Here is a 20,617-nt window from a genome sequence, read left to right as displayed (position 1 = left end):
AGGAGTTGCTAATATTGTTTGTGTATGCTGTTTTAAAAAAGAAGCCTTTTTCTGAATTAATACTTTGTATGTTGTGGTATGAATGCAAAATATTTATTATATCAGCACTTCAGCTGGGCTGCAGTACTAAATGAAAATCCCCTGGAGCTAAAATTTCTCACACTTACCCAGAGATACACTTAATTAAAATTTAGCACACTTTTTAAAGAACTATTTTCTAGATATGCAATGCAGAGAAATTTTCCAGAGAGAACTGGGAAAGCTGAAGTGTTGCCACAAAGCCTTGGAGGCCACAGCTGATCTTGTGTTTCAGCACTGGGTCACTGTTTAATGTCTTTCTATCTCCTTGTACACAGCATACTTAAAAATCATTCTTTCTCCTTCCCTTATGAAAATGCATGTAGACCACAACAGCCCTTCTTTAGATATCTTTTGAAATCTAAATACATCCTAACAACAAAGCTTGAGTACTGCTCGTTGGCTGATTTTCATAAGAGGAAAAGAGGGAATGAGACTTTCGGGCCTGTGTAGGGGGAACAAAATAGTTATGTTTAAGAACATCTGGATTCACACTATCAGCATGAAATCCCTGCTGAAAAGGAATTACCTTCAGTTTTCTTATTCACCACTGAACTGCCAAGCTGTATACTCCAAAAAGTAGTTGAAAGAGGGGTAGATGAGAGAGTACTTGAAGGGGGGGGGGGGTTGCTTTCCCCTCTCCGTAAGAGCAAGCTCTTTATTCTAGAAACCACAATTAAGGAGTCTCATAAGCACAACTTTTCTTTTGGCCTTGAGAGGGGACTAGCTGAGGCATGGATACTAAGTGTAGACTAGGAAAACTGAGAAGTTGCCTGCACCAGTGCAGTTTTTCACCATGACCTGGAAAGGCAGAGTCAAAAGCCCTGAAGCTGCTGTCTTGAATATGGGTAAGCTGTTACCTAACCATTATTGGTTCCTGAACATCATAAGCACGTTCCTATTTTAATGTTTAAGTTATCTGAGAATTGCCTTTGAAAAAGCATCTGATTTGACAGATTTGGACAGCTTGATGTGTGCCGTCCATTCTGGGGTTCTCTATTTCTCCAGAGAAACTGACTTTTCCAGGCATTTTCAGTAAAGATGGGTGACTGAGCTGGTTGTAAAATACACTGTTGGCTACCAACTCCCTTTAAAATATCAGTGGTGGCCTATGAATAGCACCTTAATCATTAAAATGTTCATACCAGAAGCAGATAACCTGAACTCAAGTCTCTTCACTCTCTGGGGGAAATTAAAAGTCATATCTGTCCAGCCAATGGTAATAGGCTATTTTCTGGGACAGATGTGCTTTCTGTATTCCTTCCTGCCAAAGCTGAATCAAACAGCAGAATTCAGAGGATTTGGTTAGAAAGAGATGGCAAAAATGTGAATGTGGTTACTGGCCTGGGGAGTGACCTGGTTTCTACACACTTTTCCCAGAACTGTTTGTTTTTCGTTCACTTATGATATTGCGTAGCATATAGAAATAACGCTGGGAAATAAAGATTCTGCTCCAAATTAGGAACCTGATTCCACTGGAGGCTCTGGTACCTCAAAACCAGTCATGTTTAGTACCTAACTTTTAAACATCTGTGCACACACACACACACAGAGTCATAATTAAAATGTTTGAGTGTTTGATGTGGATAAATGTCCACGGGGTTCTGAGAATACAGTTTAGAAATATAATGAAACTTAGCTTAATTTAGGGAATCTCAGTCTCTGGGGATGAGGGCAGGGGGGTTCCTTTCCTTTCCCTTTCTGTTCTCTAACCAGTTATTCAAGCAAACATTAAGCCCTTCATTTCAGATTCAAAAATGAGTTGTTCCTGTAATTCAATATTCCAAATTTCAGCTACAGTCTTGTAAGCTGAAAAAAAACAAAGCCTCTTTTGCAGGTAGTCTAAGCTCACATGTGTTAAAGAAGGAAGCTGCATCAGTATTCCATTACAATAAAATGAATTCTTTTAAAATTAATAGGACTAACTCATTTTACCAAAAACATCTTTTGGCAACAGTGAACTGTGGCCTTCTTTGGATCCCACTGATTCGTTAGGCCCTTATTTATCAATCCATACTTTTCTATACAGTTTTCAAATGAACACAATAAATTTCACTTCCAAAAATTCTCATGAGCTAAGAAAAACTAACCCCAGTAAGCACTGAACAAAGTATGTTACAATGGCTATGAATTCCTCAAAGGATAACAAATTGAGCACACAATGTGGGTCTGTATTTTATTTAATTATTTTTAGGGCTTATCTGCTAAATAATGCTTTTGAAAAATGAAGAGGTCACAAAAAGATCTTCAGTGGTAGCATATGAAATCCCTATCCCACCCTCCCTCACGTATAGGGCAGTATCTCCTATATTTGCAGTGCAGCTCTATGGGCTCTGTAAGTCCTAAGCAAAAGGCACTTTCTCTTATCTCAGTCTCATGGGTGGATTTTCCTTCCTGTTATATGGGGTCAGGAAAGAAGAAATTTGAGAAATTTGCAGTCACTGGAGGATGATTCTCCTGAACACAAATACACTTGCCAGTAAATTCTGGGCAACTTTTTTGATTCACAAATTAGAATTGAAACCATGGTTATCAATGTCTGAAAGGAGGTCTGGTCCACCCTAACAGAAATCAGTAAAAAAATTCTTACTGAATTCATTGGCAGCAAAATGGTGTCTTAAAGCTCTCACCAGGAGCACTTTCAAATTCAAAATGATTGAGAGAACGTGGACAACAACTGGTGCATCACGTGATCTGGAGCCTCATTTACTACTGGGGCAACTGAGTGAGAAGAAGGAAGTTTGCAGTATTAATCATTCTCCAAATAAATGCATGTCTGCTGTCATACGTAGTTTCAATTTTTAATAGTTCCTGTCATCATCTGTTTTCCTGACTTGAATGCAGACGCTGTGCATGTTTCTTTAATTGTATATTTTCTGTAGATCTTTAATTATGTCACTGTCTCCATGCATTAAGTAAACAATTTCGGATGAGAATGGGTTTGCACACTAAATTGTTCAAGGGTAATTTGATCATATGCCTATTTTCCTAGGCACTTTTGGCTCCTGTGCCCACTCTCATACTTGTGAGACAGTTGACAACACCTGTTTAAGGGCTTATCATAAGCCAGTGTTTAATTCTCTTTCTTGCCTCGTTAACTAGCTCTTCAAAATCTTCTTTTTTCGTTCTACTTTTGCCCTCTTTCTGGTAGCAGCATTAGAGCTATATTCTTTGCCACCTACAATACCATAAGCCCCATCTGTTGTGATGGGTTTCCCCCATTTAGAGTTGTGACTGCCCAGTTTGAGCGCTTCCGGCCCAGCCTTTCCACATCTGTCCACAGTTGCCTCCTGAGCCTCCCTGCTTATACTCATCCTGAACATGAAAAAGTTCATCCACTTTCTTCATCACAATAAAGCTCCAAACCATACTGAGCGTACTACTTTTAAATATTTATTAGCTGTGTTGTCTGGAGGTTTCTTGGTGTTTTTTTTTCTTTTTTTTTCTTTTTTTTTTAAGCAAGAAAAGGCATAAAGAGTCAAAGCCTGGTATATATACGGACATATGCAATGGAGCAGTGTGTAGGGGAATGTTCTTATGCAGTATCTTTCATTTTGAAAGTGCAATAATGTGCTTCATGCTTGTAGGACATTGCTTATTACCAAGCCTTATCTGCTGAACAGTTGCAGACAGAAGCTGCTAAAATTCAACCCAGCACTTCAGCCACCCAGGAGTTCTACGAGCCAGGCTTAGAGTCAGCTGCTAGTGCCAAACTGGATGATTTGCAGCGTTCCTGGGAAACACTGAAGAATGTGGTAAGTCTTCATTGGAAGAGATCAAGATGATTGGCTAGCTTGTAAGGAATAAAATGTAAAAAACATGCTCAGCTAATATTCTTCTTTGTGCTTCTTGGTTTTCTGGGGGCAACAATATTTGTCAGTTGCAATATTATATGACAGTGGCTTTGTTATTTTTTTTGAAAGTCTGTATAGTGTGAACCCCCAGTAAGAAAAAGTAAAAATCACTTATTCTGATAGTTGCATTCAGAAACGTTAACTGTTGTCAGACTATATTCCATAACTTAACACACAAATCAATGCATACTGGATGAGTTGGCAAAAACAATCAAGGATCCAGTTTCTGGGAAATACTGGGTATACTTAACACATTTATGCATATTAGTGCAGCATAATTATTCAGTGATGTATGACGATGGCCAAAGTTTTGATTGCATGCTATTAATTGTGATTCTTTGCAGAGGCACAGTAGCAATTATGGGGCATTAGGAACTATGCTTCTAGCAAATTATGCACAGGCACCTATGTGTGTGAGTGCATACAGCCTAGAGCAAGGTGTAAGAATGTGCTTGGGTTTTTCCTGCTTATGAAAGTGTCTTTTTTCAGTCAGAGAACCTAGAATTTGACTGATGGTGTTTAAACAGAGAAATATTGTTAGTGTGACTGTTTTGCTATATAATTTATACTTTTTAAAACTGATGTTACAAGTTTTTGGTTTCAGTTGCAAAAGTTTAGGGATGTATGAAGGAGGGGAGAAGAAAGAGCAAATCCTGTATCAGAAGTCAGAATTTATAGCTTCCATTTCTCTTCAGATCAGTGAAAAGCAGCGCACTCTCTATGAAGCTCTTGAGCGTCAACAGAAATATCAAGACACGCTCCAGTCTATATCCACAAAAATGGAGACCACTGAGATCAAACTAAATGAAAGTCTGGAACCAGGCAAGAGCCCAGAGAGCCAGATGGCTGAACATCAGGTAAAAACTTACATGTGAGAGAGGGAGAGCATGCAGTACCTGTAGATTTATTTCTCTCTTTTGTTAGATAATGGCAGCCTTCATCACTGGATGCCTCAAAATAATGCAGAAGCTATCTGAACTTTTTCCTTTAACTGTATGTCTTTCCTTTTGGACTTCTTGCTCTTCTAGAGTTGGTATAACAGGGTTTCCTTTAAAAAGGAGCCTTTCAAAAAGGTAAACTAGATCATAAGGCAGTTTGACCAATCAAGATTTTCAGCAAAATCTTTTGTCAAAGGTTGTGCTCAGAGACACCTACACTAGTGGCTGGCTGACATGCTGTGCAGCATCATTGCTATCAGCCTTTATTTGACTATTTCTGATGTGCCCAAATTTACTGACTAAGACTATAACTACTACTGAGGCATTTTAAAAGGATCTAAATTCAATCTTTGCCTTCTTAAACAAAACAAACCAAAATACACAATAAAATGCCCTCCAAAAAGAGTTCTTGAGAAATCATGCTCTGAATCATTTTTTTACTATACTCTCATGAAGAGAGTGTAGTAACTATTCAAGGTAAAATGCTGTTGTTGTATTCATAAAGCAGGTTTCCCTCTTCAGATTTTTAATATCAGTATTTATGACAAATAAAGAAGGCATAATATTAAGTTGAAATATACTGTATCAACCTAGACTATTAGAAGAAAGGTTTTCCATTTCTGATTCAATTTTCAAGGCTTCATTCCTGGATATTCACAGTTTCAAGCTAAAAAAAAGTTCTGCATTCACTAAAATACAAATGGATTATTTCACGAGCAGATACTCATCTTCAGAATGCAGAGAACACACAGGGAGGATTTCAGAGAGGTAACACTATCTCTCTGTAATCCATATAGGCAAGATGCATATAGGAAGATACAACCACCACAGGTCTCAATCATCATTACATGTGTAGTTAAAACACTGAGCCATTATTTTATTTCAAAATTGTCTTGATATCATCACTTTATTAAATAGGAAAAAGTGTGGACTAAGCTTTTCACCTTGATTTAATTTGTTTTCCTTTTCACTATGTTTGCAAAGAAATTGTAAGATCAGATCTTTTCTTTGGTATATTTTGCACAGTTTTCACCTTCAAATATTTATAGATAGAGAGTTTCACCAAAGTATATTTAGAAAATCATGGTGTAAAAGATCTGGTGTTAGATGCTGGTTTTGCTGTTGGTCTACATATTCTTCTAACAAAAAAACCAACATATTACAGAAGACTCCCTGATATAGTGCATTGTAATGGGAAATACTTTAATCATGATCAGTCAAAAGACATTATTTAAACTGAGCTGCGGCCATTCTCTTGCTCCAGACATTGGAAACTAGACTCAGGGTAATACTCGGATCCAGAATACAGCTGCAAGCTTGTCTAAATGGCTCTTATCACATAACCTATCTGACATATGTTCAGGGTGTTATCATCAAAGCCTGAAACTATCTGGTGGGGCCAGTTCTCATTTCAGTAGGAACTTTGTGGATTGAGAAGGATAACAATTGACTTTTGTAGTAATGCATGAAGTCCTGTACATCCAGTGTGTATGTACTGTCTGGAACAGTTATGACAGGATCTGTTCTAAGAGACTAGTAATGCAACAGCCTTTCTTAGGTATCTTGGAGACTGATTTCTAGGATAAGAATTTTCATAGGAATTTCTCTTTAAGTTACTCTCTAGATGTTTGTTTATATCGTTGGATGGTCTTTGTCCAGTCAGTAAGTTTCTGGCTGCTCCGAAGTCATTGCCGTATTTCACATACTCACATCTTCTGTATGTCTGTTAGAATACCCTCCAGAAAAGTCACAGAAGTTTGTTGGAAGAATAAGCTTGTATGTATAATATTTTTCACAAATTTATTTTGGTGATATGTTTGAAATTCAAGATGAGTAATGGAATCCATATTTCAGTTAGCAGATGCATGATCCTAGCCTAAGTATCCAAAGGCAAGATTCAGGCCTTCTGAATCCTGAGACTAACAAGTAGTGATATGTTGCACTGTGGTGTTCTTTATGCTCCCTTGGAGCATTGTCATCTTCACTTTTGTAGTACAAATATAGCTTCTTATACACTTTCTTCTCACAAGTAAATGAAACAACTAGTTTCTTTGCTCACATTCTGAAATAGGCTTTGATGGATGAGATTCTAATGTTACAAGAAGAAATCAGTGAGCTTCAAACATCATTAGCACAGGAGCTGGTTTCAGAATCACTGGATACAGAAGCTGCTGATCAGCTGGCATTGCAGTCCACTCTCACAGTCTTGGCAGAGCGAATGGCCACGATTCGAATGAAAGCATCCGGAAAACGACAGCTATTAGAGGTACAGAAAAAAACATAGAAGTGGGTTTTTGAATCAGACTTCAGATTTTGAGAGTCACTTTCAGCAAGTCCTTAGCCAGTCACTCTTGAATGCTTCTAATATAAATAAGTCATTTTCAGTTCTGCTAATTTCTCACAACCGCTTTTATCAATACAGTATTCTTCTTTTTTAGCCAGTCCCACTTCTAATTGCCAAGTGATAAGTAACCAGAAGGAATTTAGAAATGCACTGCTCAGCAGTCATATTTAAGCTCCTTTAATTTTTTAAATACTCAGATTGACATTTCCTCAATATATTCTTTATTCCCGTGGTATTCCTTGTCCTCCATAGAAGAAATACGGAATGCAAATATTAAGGTAATGTTATACAGGACCCCTTAACCTTCTTGATTGCAGTAATAAGTAATAAGTTTAAAATAAAGCATGAGTCAAATAATGCTCTTAAATATGGTTAAGATTCTGATAATTACTTTGATATAATAGCACAAGTATCACCCCCCAGTATCCGGGCATTACGCCAAGAAACATAAGTGTGATATATAGACAATATTGACCTATACTCTGTATTGCTTTCATTTCTGAGAGCAAAATCTTCCAGAAAACTTCAGGGATGTAAATGTAGAAATTCTGACAGAATAGGTAATGAAAATGTCCTCCTGCTAAGTGCATGGATTAGCAATATTGTTTTATTTCTGTAAGCCTAAATTAAATAATGAGAACTTGAGTACCATTAAATTCTTCATTATTTAGCTGAGATACTTAACAGCTAACATTATTCTATAAATTACTCTAACGTGCAGTCATTAATTTTAAATTAAACATTATATTTAAATTAAAAATTAATTTAAAATTAAACATTCACAAAACCTGTCCAAACATTTTCCTGCGTCTAGGATTTACCCTGCATGTACAGGTCTGAATTTGCATACTGTACATATACTTGGCTCACGCAAGTAAATGGAAAGATTTTTAACAGCATTTTTAATAGCCTCTTAACAGCAGTGTGTCTTAGCTCAGATCTGTAAGGTGAGTTTGTGAACAGAAGCCATGGCAAAGATTGAAGTCTCCTGAGAGAGGCTAAGGCTATCTAACAGCTTGCTGCTGCCAAAAAAGGCAAGGCTGCTCTCCCTTTCCTGCAGCCCTCTCCCAGCTCTGTGTCCCCATGCTTCTTTCTCCCTAAGTGAACAGTTTTGTGCTAGCTGACTGAACTGAATCAGGGTGTGGGCAGACCCACAAGAAGAGCAGCAAGAGGGGGCAGAAAAGATCTCACCTTACGAAGGTTATACTGAAGGTATACTGAAGTAAGGTCTACTGAAGTAAGTAGAAGTATCACAATTTACCTTAACTGATAAAAACAATTTACCTTAACTCCACTTGCCAGAAAAAATGTTTCACTGAAAACAATAACATTTTGTAAAGTTTTCCAACTTATGAAAGAAAAGGTATATTTTGGCTTAAAAAGTGTTGTATAGAAGTTGTGAGAGACAGAGATGGGAAAAAATTTAAAAGTGACTATTTTAGCCTATATTTCTTAAAAATAAGAAAAAAAAAGTCATAATTTGTACCTCTAGGAAAAATTGAATGAGCAGCTGGAAGAACAGCGGCAAGAGCAAGCCCTTCAAAGATACCGCTGTGAAGCCGATGAGCTTGATCATTGGCTACTCAATACCAAAGCTACGCTGGACACAGCCTTGGTTACTGCTGAGGAACCTATGGACATGGAAGCTCAGCTGCTAGACTGCCAGGTAAGATTATCAGTCCCATAATGTTTAGATGAACAGGATAGACATAGCTTTATCTGAATGCAAAGACAAAAATGGAGCAAATATGGAGCATTAATGTTAAAACCATTAATGAGCTGGTTGGGCCAGCTTCTTAGTGGGGGAGAGGTTTCTGATCTCCTGAGCATCCTACGTATGCTCAGTTAGCTTCATCAGCTGTGTGTTCTTCATTTCTTATTAAAAGATTACAAACAGGACTTTAGAAAGAATACATACACATAACAGTAGGAAAACAAGATACCCTGATTGCAGGAAAGTTCAAAGCTCTATAACCTTTAAGGCGGCTGTTTGTTTTGTTTTAAAGGTGGTATATTTGCCGCACTTACTGTTTCTGCTCCACCCAAGCTGGAGATGCAGAGTTGTTGAACAGCTCACTTGCACAAATGAGAACACCTGCACTGTACTTTTCTACTCCTCCCTTTCCAGCTAAAGAACACAATCCTACTAAGCAGTGGTGACTGGGACAGTGTTATGTTTTCTTCAGGAATAATCCCTTCCCAGATTCAAAAGTAAAGTTTAATCATCAGCATTTATTATATTTATGATTTTAATATTAATCAACTCAGGATACAAAACAATTGAGGAAATATATTTTGTAGCAACAGTAGTAATTGCATATACTTTTATTAACAAGATCAGCCATAACATCCAGATTCCCAATTTACTGGGGGTTTTCCACTTTTAAAAGAGAGTTTAGAATTCTGCATGATCATGATTAAAAAAAAAAAACAGAAACAAGAGAGACAAAGAACAGAAGAGTCCCCTCTTCTCAAACTAACTAATGAGGATCTCAACTAATTCAGGATAAATGAGAATTGAGTTTCATACAAGTTCCCTGAATTAAAAAGCATATATATAACAGAATCTAGTTATGTTTCCATGTTGTGACACTGCTTCACTATTGGAATTTTCAGTCTGTTCAGTCTCAAATATTCTTTCTTTGCATGTCCTTGAAAGCTGTTTGTTTTATATAGATAAACCCTGTGAACTTAAACAAAGCAGTATTTTTTTTAATATAACCTGTAGGAATCTCAGTATAGAAAAGAATAGTTAACTCTGTGGAAAAGTTATTAAGGCTGTTCAAGCAATTAATTTGCTGATCCTTAAAATCTTAGTACAGTATATTTTTCTAAATAAACCACTAATTTTTTCCACTTTTTAGAGGCTCTGCCCATCTTATCATGCACACATTCTTTAAAGAGCAACATTTCTAAGTTTATACTTGACAGATGCTATGGAAATGAAAACAACTGATATCAGGCCAGGTTTCTGAGCAGGAATCATTTGGACTTCTAATGTGGAATATCAGAATATGCCTCATGTCTGTAATACATAGGTAATTAAAGGAACATTAAGACAGTAGCCTTTGAAAATAAACATGCCAGAGATTTGTCACTTAAGTCTCTCTTTAGACTAAAGAGGATTATACAGAAATCCTTAAGTCCATCATGCACCAATCAGGAAGAGCAAATAGTGAGAAGAGAAGCTTATCAGTGCAGGCAGAGCAACACATAGGAGGAGGTAGGAAGGACTTCACTGGATATACACGGAAGAGGAAAGAAGTAACTAGCTCTGTGCGCTCTGTTTCTTGTCATTTTGGATGTCAGAGTCTAGCATCTTAGCAACAGTTACCATTAATGTGCAAATAAAGAGCATCTCCTCTACAACAAATCCTTTGTTTCTAATAACTTTTCACTTTCCTTTTTTGAAAAAGGTTGCAAACAAAAATGACAAATGCAAAAGTTTGCAAGCCTATTCCTAATGACTCTGGAAGGGACTGGAAAGCAAAGCAATGAAAATCTAGCTTGCCATTAGCTTGGCAGAAGGTGAGGTAGGCCACAGGTCTCTTTGCCAGAAAGTGTGACAGATGCTGGAAAATGTATGAATTTGCGTCTTTGTTTTTGCTGCTGCAGAACATGCTGGTTGAGATAGAGCAGAAGGTGGTAGCCTTGTCTGAGCTGTCTGTGCACAACGAGAACTTGCTTATGGAGGGTAAAGCTCACACCAAGGATGAGGCAGAGCAGCTGGCAGCGAAGCTCAGGACGCTGAAGGGCAGCCTTCTGGAGCTGCAGAGAGTGCTGCATGATAAACAGATCAACATTCAGGTAAGTGCCTCTTTGCAATTGACTTCATAGTGGGCAAGCATTGGGGGATTTTCATAGAAGGTTTTGGCAACTCAGAAAAGGTGTTAAAAATATTTTACAGTTATAATTTAATCTGTTCATATTTAATTAATAAATGGAATTGCACTCCAAAATACTGAGTTGCCTAGCAAGCTTTAGCTTATTACTTTCAAGGTTAACAGCACCATTTTGTGGTAGCACTGACTTCACCTCACTATCTTCATTGAAAGGTCAGTAATCTAGTAGACAGATGATTATCTTGGTCTGAATATACTCTCCTCCTGTTCCCAGTCCTCATAGATTGATGTGTTTTAGTGCAGGTCCCCCCTTCCGCCCAACAATAGAACAGTCCTAAATACGTATTTCCTCACATACAGCAGACACAACCACAGCTAATGGATAACATTTTAAAATATGGCGAATAAGCAGTGGCGTCATTAAACTAAACAAAATATTCTATAAAAACACATATTTAATCTCCAGGATTATATTCCTAGCAGTATTGCTTTACTTATTGCCACTAGTTAATTTTGTTTAACAGTTGTTTTATTCATTCTTTAGGCTGAACTAGCATATGGAGAACTGAATACACACAAGAAACTCAACCGTGTAATGTGACTGACTGGCTTTGAATTTTCTTGTTCTGCTGTGATTTCCCCCCACCCTCTCTTTTCTTTTACCTCTTCTCCGGGCTTTGCTGTGCAAATTAAACATGATAAGCTTCAAAGATTTCTAGCTTGTAATGCAGATTAAAGTCTACCAAGAGGTTATCATGAAAGGTCACTTAGCGTGCTAAAAACTATTTTTAGTCCAATGGTCATAGTAAAACATATCATAGCTTCACCAAAAAAAAAAAAAGAAAAAGAAAAATCCCAGGTATTTATAGCTATTGCAGCTAAGTAAGTATCCAATGTGTTTAATATTTTGGCCCAAGAATAATAACAGGTTTGGGGAGGAAAGAAGTTGTTTGTCTCAGTTTATCATTAATGTTATTCTTGCATATTAAACCTCATGATTAGGCAAATGAAAAGTATTATCAAAAACATGCAGGCATATAATGCTTTATTGGGATATATTACTTGCAAAGTGCAAAGGCATGTCAGACATTGCATTCTGCATTTTAAAATAAGATGGTGTGATCTAATTTACTGAAACTTTTAAAATAGATTTTGGGATGCTTTTCTAATGTCTAAAATAACAACAAAATTTCCACATGTAGAGTATGACTTGCTTAAGGTACTACATGCATACAAAATTTAAATTTATTTTACAGTGTACACCTCTTTACAAATTGCAAGCATTTTTTGGACTTCACTTTCAGGTTATGAAAGAAAATAGCTTTAGGCAGTATAACATCTGCATTTTCATATCAGAAATTCAAAGTGCTCGTCAGATCAGAAAAGGTTATTTTACTAAATTTTATAATAATTTCATATTCCAAATAGCTAGAAAAATCTAATATAACTTTTCCCTTCCTGAATTGATGTCCATCTTATTATAATGTCTTTTTCCAAATAATCAGGCATGAAGTATTTCTTACAGACCAATGCTCAGAGCATCAGAGGGCCTAAAATGTACTTGGGGAACATTAACCTCTGCCATTATTAACCCTGAAAAACAGGAAACACTAAATGCACTTTTTGCTCATAAAGTAAGAAACACAGACTTTTACTTCTCTCGAGATGTACTAGGAACCTTGTAATTGCCCAGAGGCATAGAGCAACCTGCGCCCAGGAAAAGAAGGATCCTCCCATTGTAAAGGCTCTGCTATTATTTTCCTTCAAGCAGTATTTCGGCAGATCTGTTATCCCTGCGACACAAGGCTTTTTTAGGAGCCAGTGGCAGATTCTATGCCTCCCTCGCAGCAACTTCAGTTTTCCTTCTAACTGCACCTGTCGTTAAAGATCTGGAAAAAGTGAATTATTTGGAGACCAGCTCCTTTATTCATAAAATAAATCAGTGAAAATAATGAGCAAGATACTCAAGGAGATTTCCAAACTGCGTTTGTACAGTTTGTACAAACTGCATTGTGCAAGTACTTTGAAATATACAAAACATTATATTGTACAGTTATCTTCTAACATCTCTGACTTAGGGACAATAAAAATGACTTCTTATGAAACAAAGAAGTAGAATGGATTTTGCATTAAAAAAGCTAATGTTGTTGCTTTATTTTTATTGAAAAGGGGGGAAAAAACTTCAGTTCCATAGTTGCATTCCCTGCTATATGTTTTATAAAGTTCAGAGTTCCTTTGAGAGATCCATTTTGTCATCATTTTTCTTCAGGGATTTTCCAGTTATTTCCATGCTGCCAGGAAAGAAAACTTCAAGCTTTTGATTCCCTGGGTATTTAAAGGAAAATTAATAAAGTTCTTTCAGATATTATTGGAATGAAAATGCAAGTGTATTCTTCAGACTTGTATTCTGTGATTTGAGAATGATAAAATCTGGTTCACGAATAGTTTTGTTCTAAAAAGTATGTGCAATAGCGTGTTTGCAAAACATTGTTGCACCCACAAATCCCACAAGCGTTTAACATTCTTTCCTATTATAGGAACCAATGGACTGCTATTTATCTTAGTCACTATAACCCCAATATTCCAGCTTCTAAACCTTCTTCCCAGAGAAGAGAAGACTCAAAATCTAACTAAAATCAATCAGCCTATCCAGATAAACTAGAGATCCTTCTCTAGTGGGATCTACAGGTTGAACTATTGTTACATATAAAATGAAACAGATGTTTTTACAACTTACAAAAAGATTTTATTTTTTCTCTTTTTTTAATAGCAATTAAAATTGTAGATATTTTTTCCCCTCACATTAGATCTACAGTTAATGATATAAATATTCCAGATTCTTTGCAAGTTTCTTAAAAAATTAATATGAGATATAAGCCAGAATATGATATTTTACAGGAATATTTAATGCTAATATTGTGATCAACTATTAAAAAAAAGACATTTTCTTTAACCAATCTGAAATCCCATAAATGCCATTGTTCACACTCCAACAACATATCGGCTTTGCTAGAAAGTTGTTCTGTGAAGCAAAGTATCTGCATAGAACTCATCCAGAGTGGAACAAACCTGTCTCACAGAGCAAGGGCTAATCATTCCTTCCAGCTCAGGAAACATGCTTAGGTGGTTTTGGTCCTCTTACAGTTCATATCCTTTAATACTTAATCAGTCCTTTCAACTCCAATACACTCCTTGCTGCCCCAGAATCAAAATCTGACATCTAATGTGAGCAAAACTGGGTTGTTTCAATGCCCTGTGGCAGAGGATGGCCCGGCTGTTACAGTAAGGAGCAGCAGCTGAGGCAAGAGCGGTTTGTGCTGTCACCTTGGCCATGCTGGTTCCCCAACGAGAAGCAAAGGCTGGCCAGGACATGGAGCGCCTGTCACCTCCTGAGAGCCCGCCGTGGTGTCTGAACCGCTGGGTGGTCTGACTGGGCCCACCACAAGAGCTGAGTCAAGGGTAATACATGAATCCTGCAAAAAATGAAGTACATTAAAAAAAAAAAGAAGAATTAAGCCTCAGCTTTAGCTCTCAGAGCTTTAGTAAGGCAAGTGCAAGCTTTACAGTGATTGTGTGCCTGCAAGTAGCACTAAATAAATCCAGAGAGGTGTGTAGATCTAAGTAGCCAGAACTACAAGTCTGTCCTTAACATTGGGCCTAGTATGTTAAAAATGCCTACATTCAGATGTGTTTGTCACGAAAATAATTTAAACTTACAAAGAACACGGATTTCAGAAGTCAAGGAGTAGGTAAAGTTTTCGTAACTACTAAGCCATTTACTCTTTTTTGGTTTGCTTATACAGACCACTTCTCTAATCACTCATATTGGAGAAGCATAATACTAGAAAGAGGAAACAAAGAGACTGTTGCTTCTGCTGCTCTAATATAGCACTGTGTTTGTCTCTCTTGTCTTTTTGCTTGTATCATATAAACTGCTGCTTTCTTTTCCTGCCAACCACAGTTAGAGTCATGTACTTATTGATAAATAAGGTTTGATGAGAATGATAAGCAGCATGCTTTCATTTTTAGTTAGACAAAAGCCTGGCTCTAGTTAGACAAAAGCCTGGCAGAAATGATCCACTGATTCCCTGCACTGCCAGTTAGCGCTGCACCCTCCATTACAGAGCGATGCTGTTTTTTGGAGAGGCAGAGCAGTCTTCAGGAATTCGTCAGCCTGTGGTCTCTCTGATTTTGCTAAGTGTGGTGCTGTGTGTGTGTTTATTTTTATATTTTAAGGATGTTTCTTGCTAGCAACAAAAGACCAGTAAACATCAGTAACCTTAAGTCATAGCTGACTTCAGAATTTATGTAAGCCAGCAACTTAAGAGAAGGAAAACTGTACTATACATGATTTTCAATTGAAGAGCTACACCTGCCAACTCTCTTGCAATATAAGAGATTTTTTAAAATGATGCTCTTTATTTCTTTCTCTTAAAGCAGGGATCTTTACAAGAGAAGGAGGAGAGTGATCTGGACTTGGTTTTCTCACAAAGTCCCACTGTCCAAGAATGGCTGGCACAAGCAAGAACAACTCGCTCGCAGCAGCAGCAGAGCAGTTTGCAGCAACAGAAAGTTGGTGTTTTGCATTTCTTTTACTCTTATCTTTAGATCACATTTAACACTGTAGCTGAGCCATTCTTATTAATATTTCCACTGAAGTCTTCATTTTTACACTGCTCCTTACTCAATGYTCTTGTAATGATGAACTTCAGCTCCCTATTTTGTGTCTGTGACAGCCAAGTAGACTAGACTTCCTTGGTGACCACGGCCAAGCCACTTAACCGCTTTGTACTACTGTTCCCCATCAGTAAAATTAAACTGAATCATCTCTCAAAGTTACTGTAAGAGGATGATCTTTACTTTTGAACAACTACCATCAATACTGTCTTTATAGAAGCAAAAGATATGCACATTGCAAGGTATGATATGTTGCACAGCACACTGACATCATCACTAGTTTAGGTTCCATAAAATGCACTTCATTAGTCCAACAATTCACCTCAGTTTATGTTCCCTACTTTTCTGTATGCCCAGGTGGAGACTTGCACTGCTTTTGGTGTTCAAGCAAGCCGTATCGGAAATAGCTCAGCTATCTCTGTTTGGCAGTTATGCAGTGTAGGCATATTCTTCCAAGGCAAAAACAATCTGTCTGAGGTTTGTTTTGTTTTTTTGTAACTTTCTGTATTAGGAGCTGGAACAAGAGCTAGAAGAGCAGAAGAATCTGCTTCGATCAGTAGCAAGCCGGGGAGAAGAAATCCTAACACAGCAAGGTGCTCCAGAAGGCCTATGTCTAAGGTGTGTTTTGATGTGTTCTTCTGTGAAGTAAATTTCTACAACAATATGCTTTGTCATCCCTGCGTTTGCATCCCTCTTTCACATGCAAGCCTCTAATCTTTGTTTCTTCTTTTTTATACAGCATCTAATGTACTGGAGTTGTGGTTCATAGCTAGGGGGGGTCTCATAATATAGTAATACAAACAATGGTTTGTACTAAYAGATCATATTCAGTCTTTAGAAATTCTTTTTATTCTTATCATCAAACATCACACTAAAATTACAAATAAGTAGAATTCATTAGTCAAGCAGTGGATCAGTTACTGTGGCTTTATGGTCCATCATTGGTATGTGAATCATAGCTGATCACTATCTAAAGTATTATAGTCTGCCATTGCAATCAGATCTTCCCAGCTGAGATGCTCATTGCATAATTTTATTTTTCCTGCAGTTAGTGAATATTTTTATTTTTGGAGCTCAAGAGTTCTGAATTTCATCTCTGGCCTAGAATTTCTTGCACTCTTGCCCATTTGGGGGAAGTAGATGGCTTGAAAAGCCTCAGATCTGGCTGCAAGAGAGTTGTGCCTTAGAGAATGCAGAAGAAAATAGCTGCATGCTGCCTATGCAGGCCTTGAGAGAGTGGCAAGGGCAAGGCCTGGGGAGGAGGGAGCAGGGTGAGCAGCTTGAGAAGCAAGGAGCAGTCAACCCTTCTGTTACAATACTTTCTCGATGTATCTTAGTAGTAGTGAGCACCTCTGTGCACATGATGTTACATTATAGAAACAAAAAATCAAACAGTAAACACTGAACTTAATTCACTGTTTACCAAAAGTATACTTTGGTCATATGCTTGACCTGCATTAAAATATCAGAATATGTCTGGAAGGGTGGGGGAGAAGTAAGATAAAATAAGTTTTTATATCAAGCTTTGAAGTAAAACTTGTTTAAAGTTTATGTTTCAATGTAGTAAAATTTTTATCTGTTTAGGGTTCTGAGTTAATCTGGGTATTTGCAACTCCAAACAGTTACTTACAAAGTACATTTTGTCTCATCAGCCAAATACTTCCTGTTACAAACCAGCTCTTGTCTTACTACCTGAAAGAACAAGTAAAAGCTTTAAGAAATAGCATTTCATTTAAATGTTAGTGTTTCCTAACTGAAAGAGGAAAGAAATGTCTTATGCTGTTATAACTTTTGTATTTGTTAAACCTTTATGCATTTTTTCATTACAGTGAGAAGCCTGATACACTCTCTGAAGAATTAGGCTTGGAAGGTGAGAAGCCATCAGCTGAAGAACAGATGAAGATGAAATGGGAAAGCCTGAATCAGGAATTTAATACCAAGCAGAGACTACTCCAGAAAACTTTGGAACAAGAACAGCTGGTAGCTATTTCTCTGTGCATTTTCTTTGTGAAAGCAGTTGTCATAACATAAGGTACAATATGTTTATAGCAAATGCATTAAGTTAATATGGTTAATACAGAGATTAAGGAATAATTTATTTTTGTGACATCTTTATAAACTAGTGAGTATTGGCACTACTATTGCTCTTGTTCAAAGTCATTTGAATTGTACACTTGCATTCATGTGAACGAGCTGCAAAGGAAAAAAAATTTTGGACAAAAATTTTGATTGCATCTACTCCAGGATAATTCTGTAACAAATTGAGCCTCTGAAATTGACCAATACTCTGGTGACAATCTAGAGTAAATGCTAGTAAATCTGGCATGCTGAGTCTAAGTTTATTCCTTCAGTTCTTCATCTTAGTGAGTATGTGGCAAAGAACCGAGTGATCTCAGCCTCAGAATTTTTCCTGAAAGAAAGAGATTACTCAGGTAAATCGGGGACAATCCAAGGTCTATATTTAAATGCACCCTCTATTTTATGTTTGTTAGACCCAGGCCCACTATTCTTTCCAAAATACTATCTTGAAAGCATCTTCCAAAGATCTAAATATCTTGTATTCATTCAAGAGTAATTAATTATTTTGGTAAAACAAGTCATTGCTAATTCTTGCCACAGGTATTTATTCTGCACTTGTGGTGAACCTCCTGTCATACAATCTTTTATACAGGATGAATACAGAACAGTTGTGGGAGGGCCATGATCATTATTTGGCAGTATCCTCAATAGGTAGTAAAATCTGTATGGCTGAATGTTGTGTCCTATTTATGGTAGAAACACTCTTAACTTCTTTCTCAACAGCTTCATAACAGACCAAGCAGATTGATGTCCGGAGTACCTTTGTATAAAGAAGAAGGACAGGATAAGGATAAATCGTTAGTTTCACCAGTATTGGTTGAATTGAATCAGGCCTTTGAAGATGTGTCGTCTGAGGTAACATTTCATTTGTCTTTACACCTGTCTTCCAGCAAAACATTTACAGTGTCCATTTCCAGCGAAAACTCCCCTAGCTCCCACCTGGAAATCCCGTCTTTTCCCAAATATTAGATGTTAGAGAGAGTATCTTGTACTTCTGCTCTGAAACTCTTTTGCTTCTTTTTGCCCAGGCTGAACGTGCAGAGAAGGAGAGCCTGCATCTAGAACAGAAGTTGTATGATGGTGTCTCAGCCACCTCCCTGTGGCTAGATGGTGTGGAAGAACATGTGTTTGTTGCCACAGCTCTGCTGCCAGAGGAAACGGAAACATACCTCTACAAGCAAGAAGTAAGGAATCCATGAATAGAATATTCTTTAAACTTCCAGTAAGGCTGCATTTTACATAGTACTTTAGCAACAAAATTTTAGAATCTTGTATAAGTGACCAGTCACTGTCATAATCTCTATGTAATTGCTGCATCCTGCCATTGGTACAGATAACTTTATTGCCTGCATAGAGAATATTTCAGAAAGCAGTATCTGACCCAAATTTTGCCTAATTAGAAGAGAATTAAGCATAGTATTTGGAAGACTCTTAATTTCTTTGCTTAGTATTAGCAGACATCACCCTGTTGAAATTGGAATGAAGTAAACAACAGGGAGGAAAACTCTGGGGTATAGAAACAGTACTAATTCATCAACGTGAAATGGAGTTGAGAGAGAGATGAAAGCTTTTTCAGGCAGCAGTTGGCATAAGGCAGCTACATACATTTATGTTTCCTGAAGCCCTTATTCAGAGTAAAAGATCATTTACACAGGTTAATTTTGTTTCAGCATTTGTTTTCCTCAGATCAACTGTTTTTTACTGTTGTCAGAAATGCTGTTGTTGCATAACTTTGTCTAATGTATGTAGATTAGCAATGTAAAAAAGTCAGTACTTCATTGCAAAATGGGCTGTTGTTATGATAATGTTTGCTTGCCTTCTAGAATGTCTAATTGTCACTTTGTTTTGCTTTCCACAAAATCAGTCTCTTGCCAAAGAAATCAAAGAGATCACAGAAGAAATGGATAAGAACAAGAATTTATTTACTCAGACATTTCCTGAGAATGGTGATAATAGGGATATTATAGAAGACACTGTGGATTGTCTTCTGAGAAGACTGACCTTACTGGAGTCAGTAGTAAATCAGAGATGCCATCAGATGAAAGAAAGGCTCCAGCAAATAGTTACTTTCAAGGTATGATGCTAATTTTGAAGGAATTAACAGGGGTGCATGTCGAATAGGAATATGAAGAATGTGACTCTGACAACAATGGGAATTTTGGGTAATTTTCAGACAGTCCTTACTGAAAATAAAACTCCTTCTTAGGCTATCCAAAACTTGGCCCCCTAATCATTATCCAAAATCTAAACTCACCGTTAGAAGCCTTGTGCACCTCTTACAACTGTTGTAGAAGGGATCATCAATTCATACCTTCTCACCCTATTAACATTACAATAAATAGAAGTTGCTGACTACTGTTCTCAAAGGAGAAAAAGCAACTTTAGAGTTTGCCTTTTTGAATTCTAAAAATAATACAGTATACAGAATCACAGAATGGTTGAGGTTGGAAGGGACCTCTGGAGATCATCTAGTCCAACCCCCCTGCTCAAGCAGGGTCACCTAGAGCACATTGTACATCGTGTCCAGGCGAGTTTTGAATATCTCCAGAGAAGGGGACTCCACAACCTCTCTGGGCAACTTGTTCCAGTGCTCTGTCACCCTCACAGTGAAGAAGTTTTTTCTCATGTTCAGATGGAAGCGTCTGTGTTTCAGTTTGTGCCCGTTCCCTCTTTTCCTGTCTCTGGTCACCACTGAAAAGAGTCTGGCTCCATCCTCTTGACACCCTCCCTTCAGATATTTGTATACATTAATAAGATCCCCTCTCAGCCTTCTCTTCTCTAGGCTAAACAGGCCCAGCTCTCTCA

The 20,617-nt window shown here is 37.4% G+C and overlaps 1 protein-coding gene across 2 annotated transcripts in view; it reads left to right on the top strand.

Moving 5' to 3' along the window:
• Positions 1-20,617, top strand: part of SYNE1 (spectrin repeat containing nuclear envelope protein 1) — a 105,754-nt gene that overhangs the window by 4,278 nt on the left and 80,859 nt on the right. The window contains exons 3-13 of one of the 2 annotated variants that reach the window (XM_026083583.1): positions 3,666-3,833; positions 4,628-4,789; positions 6,942-7,136; positions 8,707-8,880; positions 10,830-11,021; positions 15,494-15,628; positions 16,245-16,351; positions 17,563-17,713; positions 18,536-18,667; positions 18,841-18,996; positions 19,677-19,886. In XM_026083583.1, coding sequence (XP_025939368.1) covers positions 3,666-3,833; positions 4,628-4,789; positions 6,942-7,136; positions 8,707-8,880; positions 10,830-11,021; positions 15,494-15,628; positions 16,245-16,351; positions 17,563-17,713; positions 18,536-18,667; positions 18,841-18,996; positions 19,677-19,886 — 1,782 coding nt within the window. Of the gene's footprint in view, positions 1-3,665; positions 3,834-4,627; positions 4,790-6,941; positions 7,137-8,706; positions 8,881-10,829; positions 11,022-15,493; positions 15,629-16,244; positions 16,352-17,562; positions 17,714-18,535; positions 18,668-18,840; positions 19,035-19,676; positions 19,887-20,617 lie in introns of those variants that run through there. The other variant, XM_026083594.1, reaches the window with a different exon arrangement.

Source organism: Apteryx rowi, unplaced genomic scaffold, assembly GCF_003343035.1.
Source record: "Apteryx rowi isolate R43461 unplaced genomic scaffold, aptRow1 scaffold_118, whole genome shotgun sequence".
Lineage (NCBI taxonomy): Eukaryota > Metazoa > Chordata > Aves > Apterygiformes > Apterygidae > Apteryx > Apteryx rowi.
Note: the sequence above shows the minus strand (reverse complement) of the source record. Positions and strands in the feature narration are given on the sequence as shown.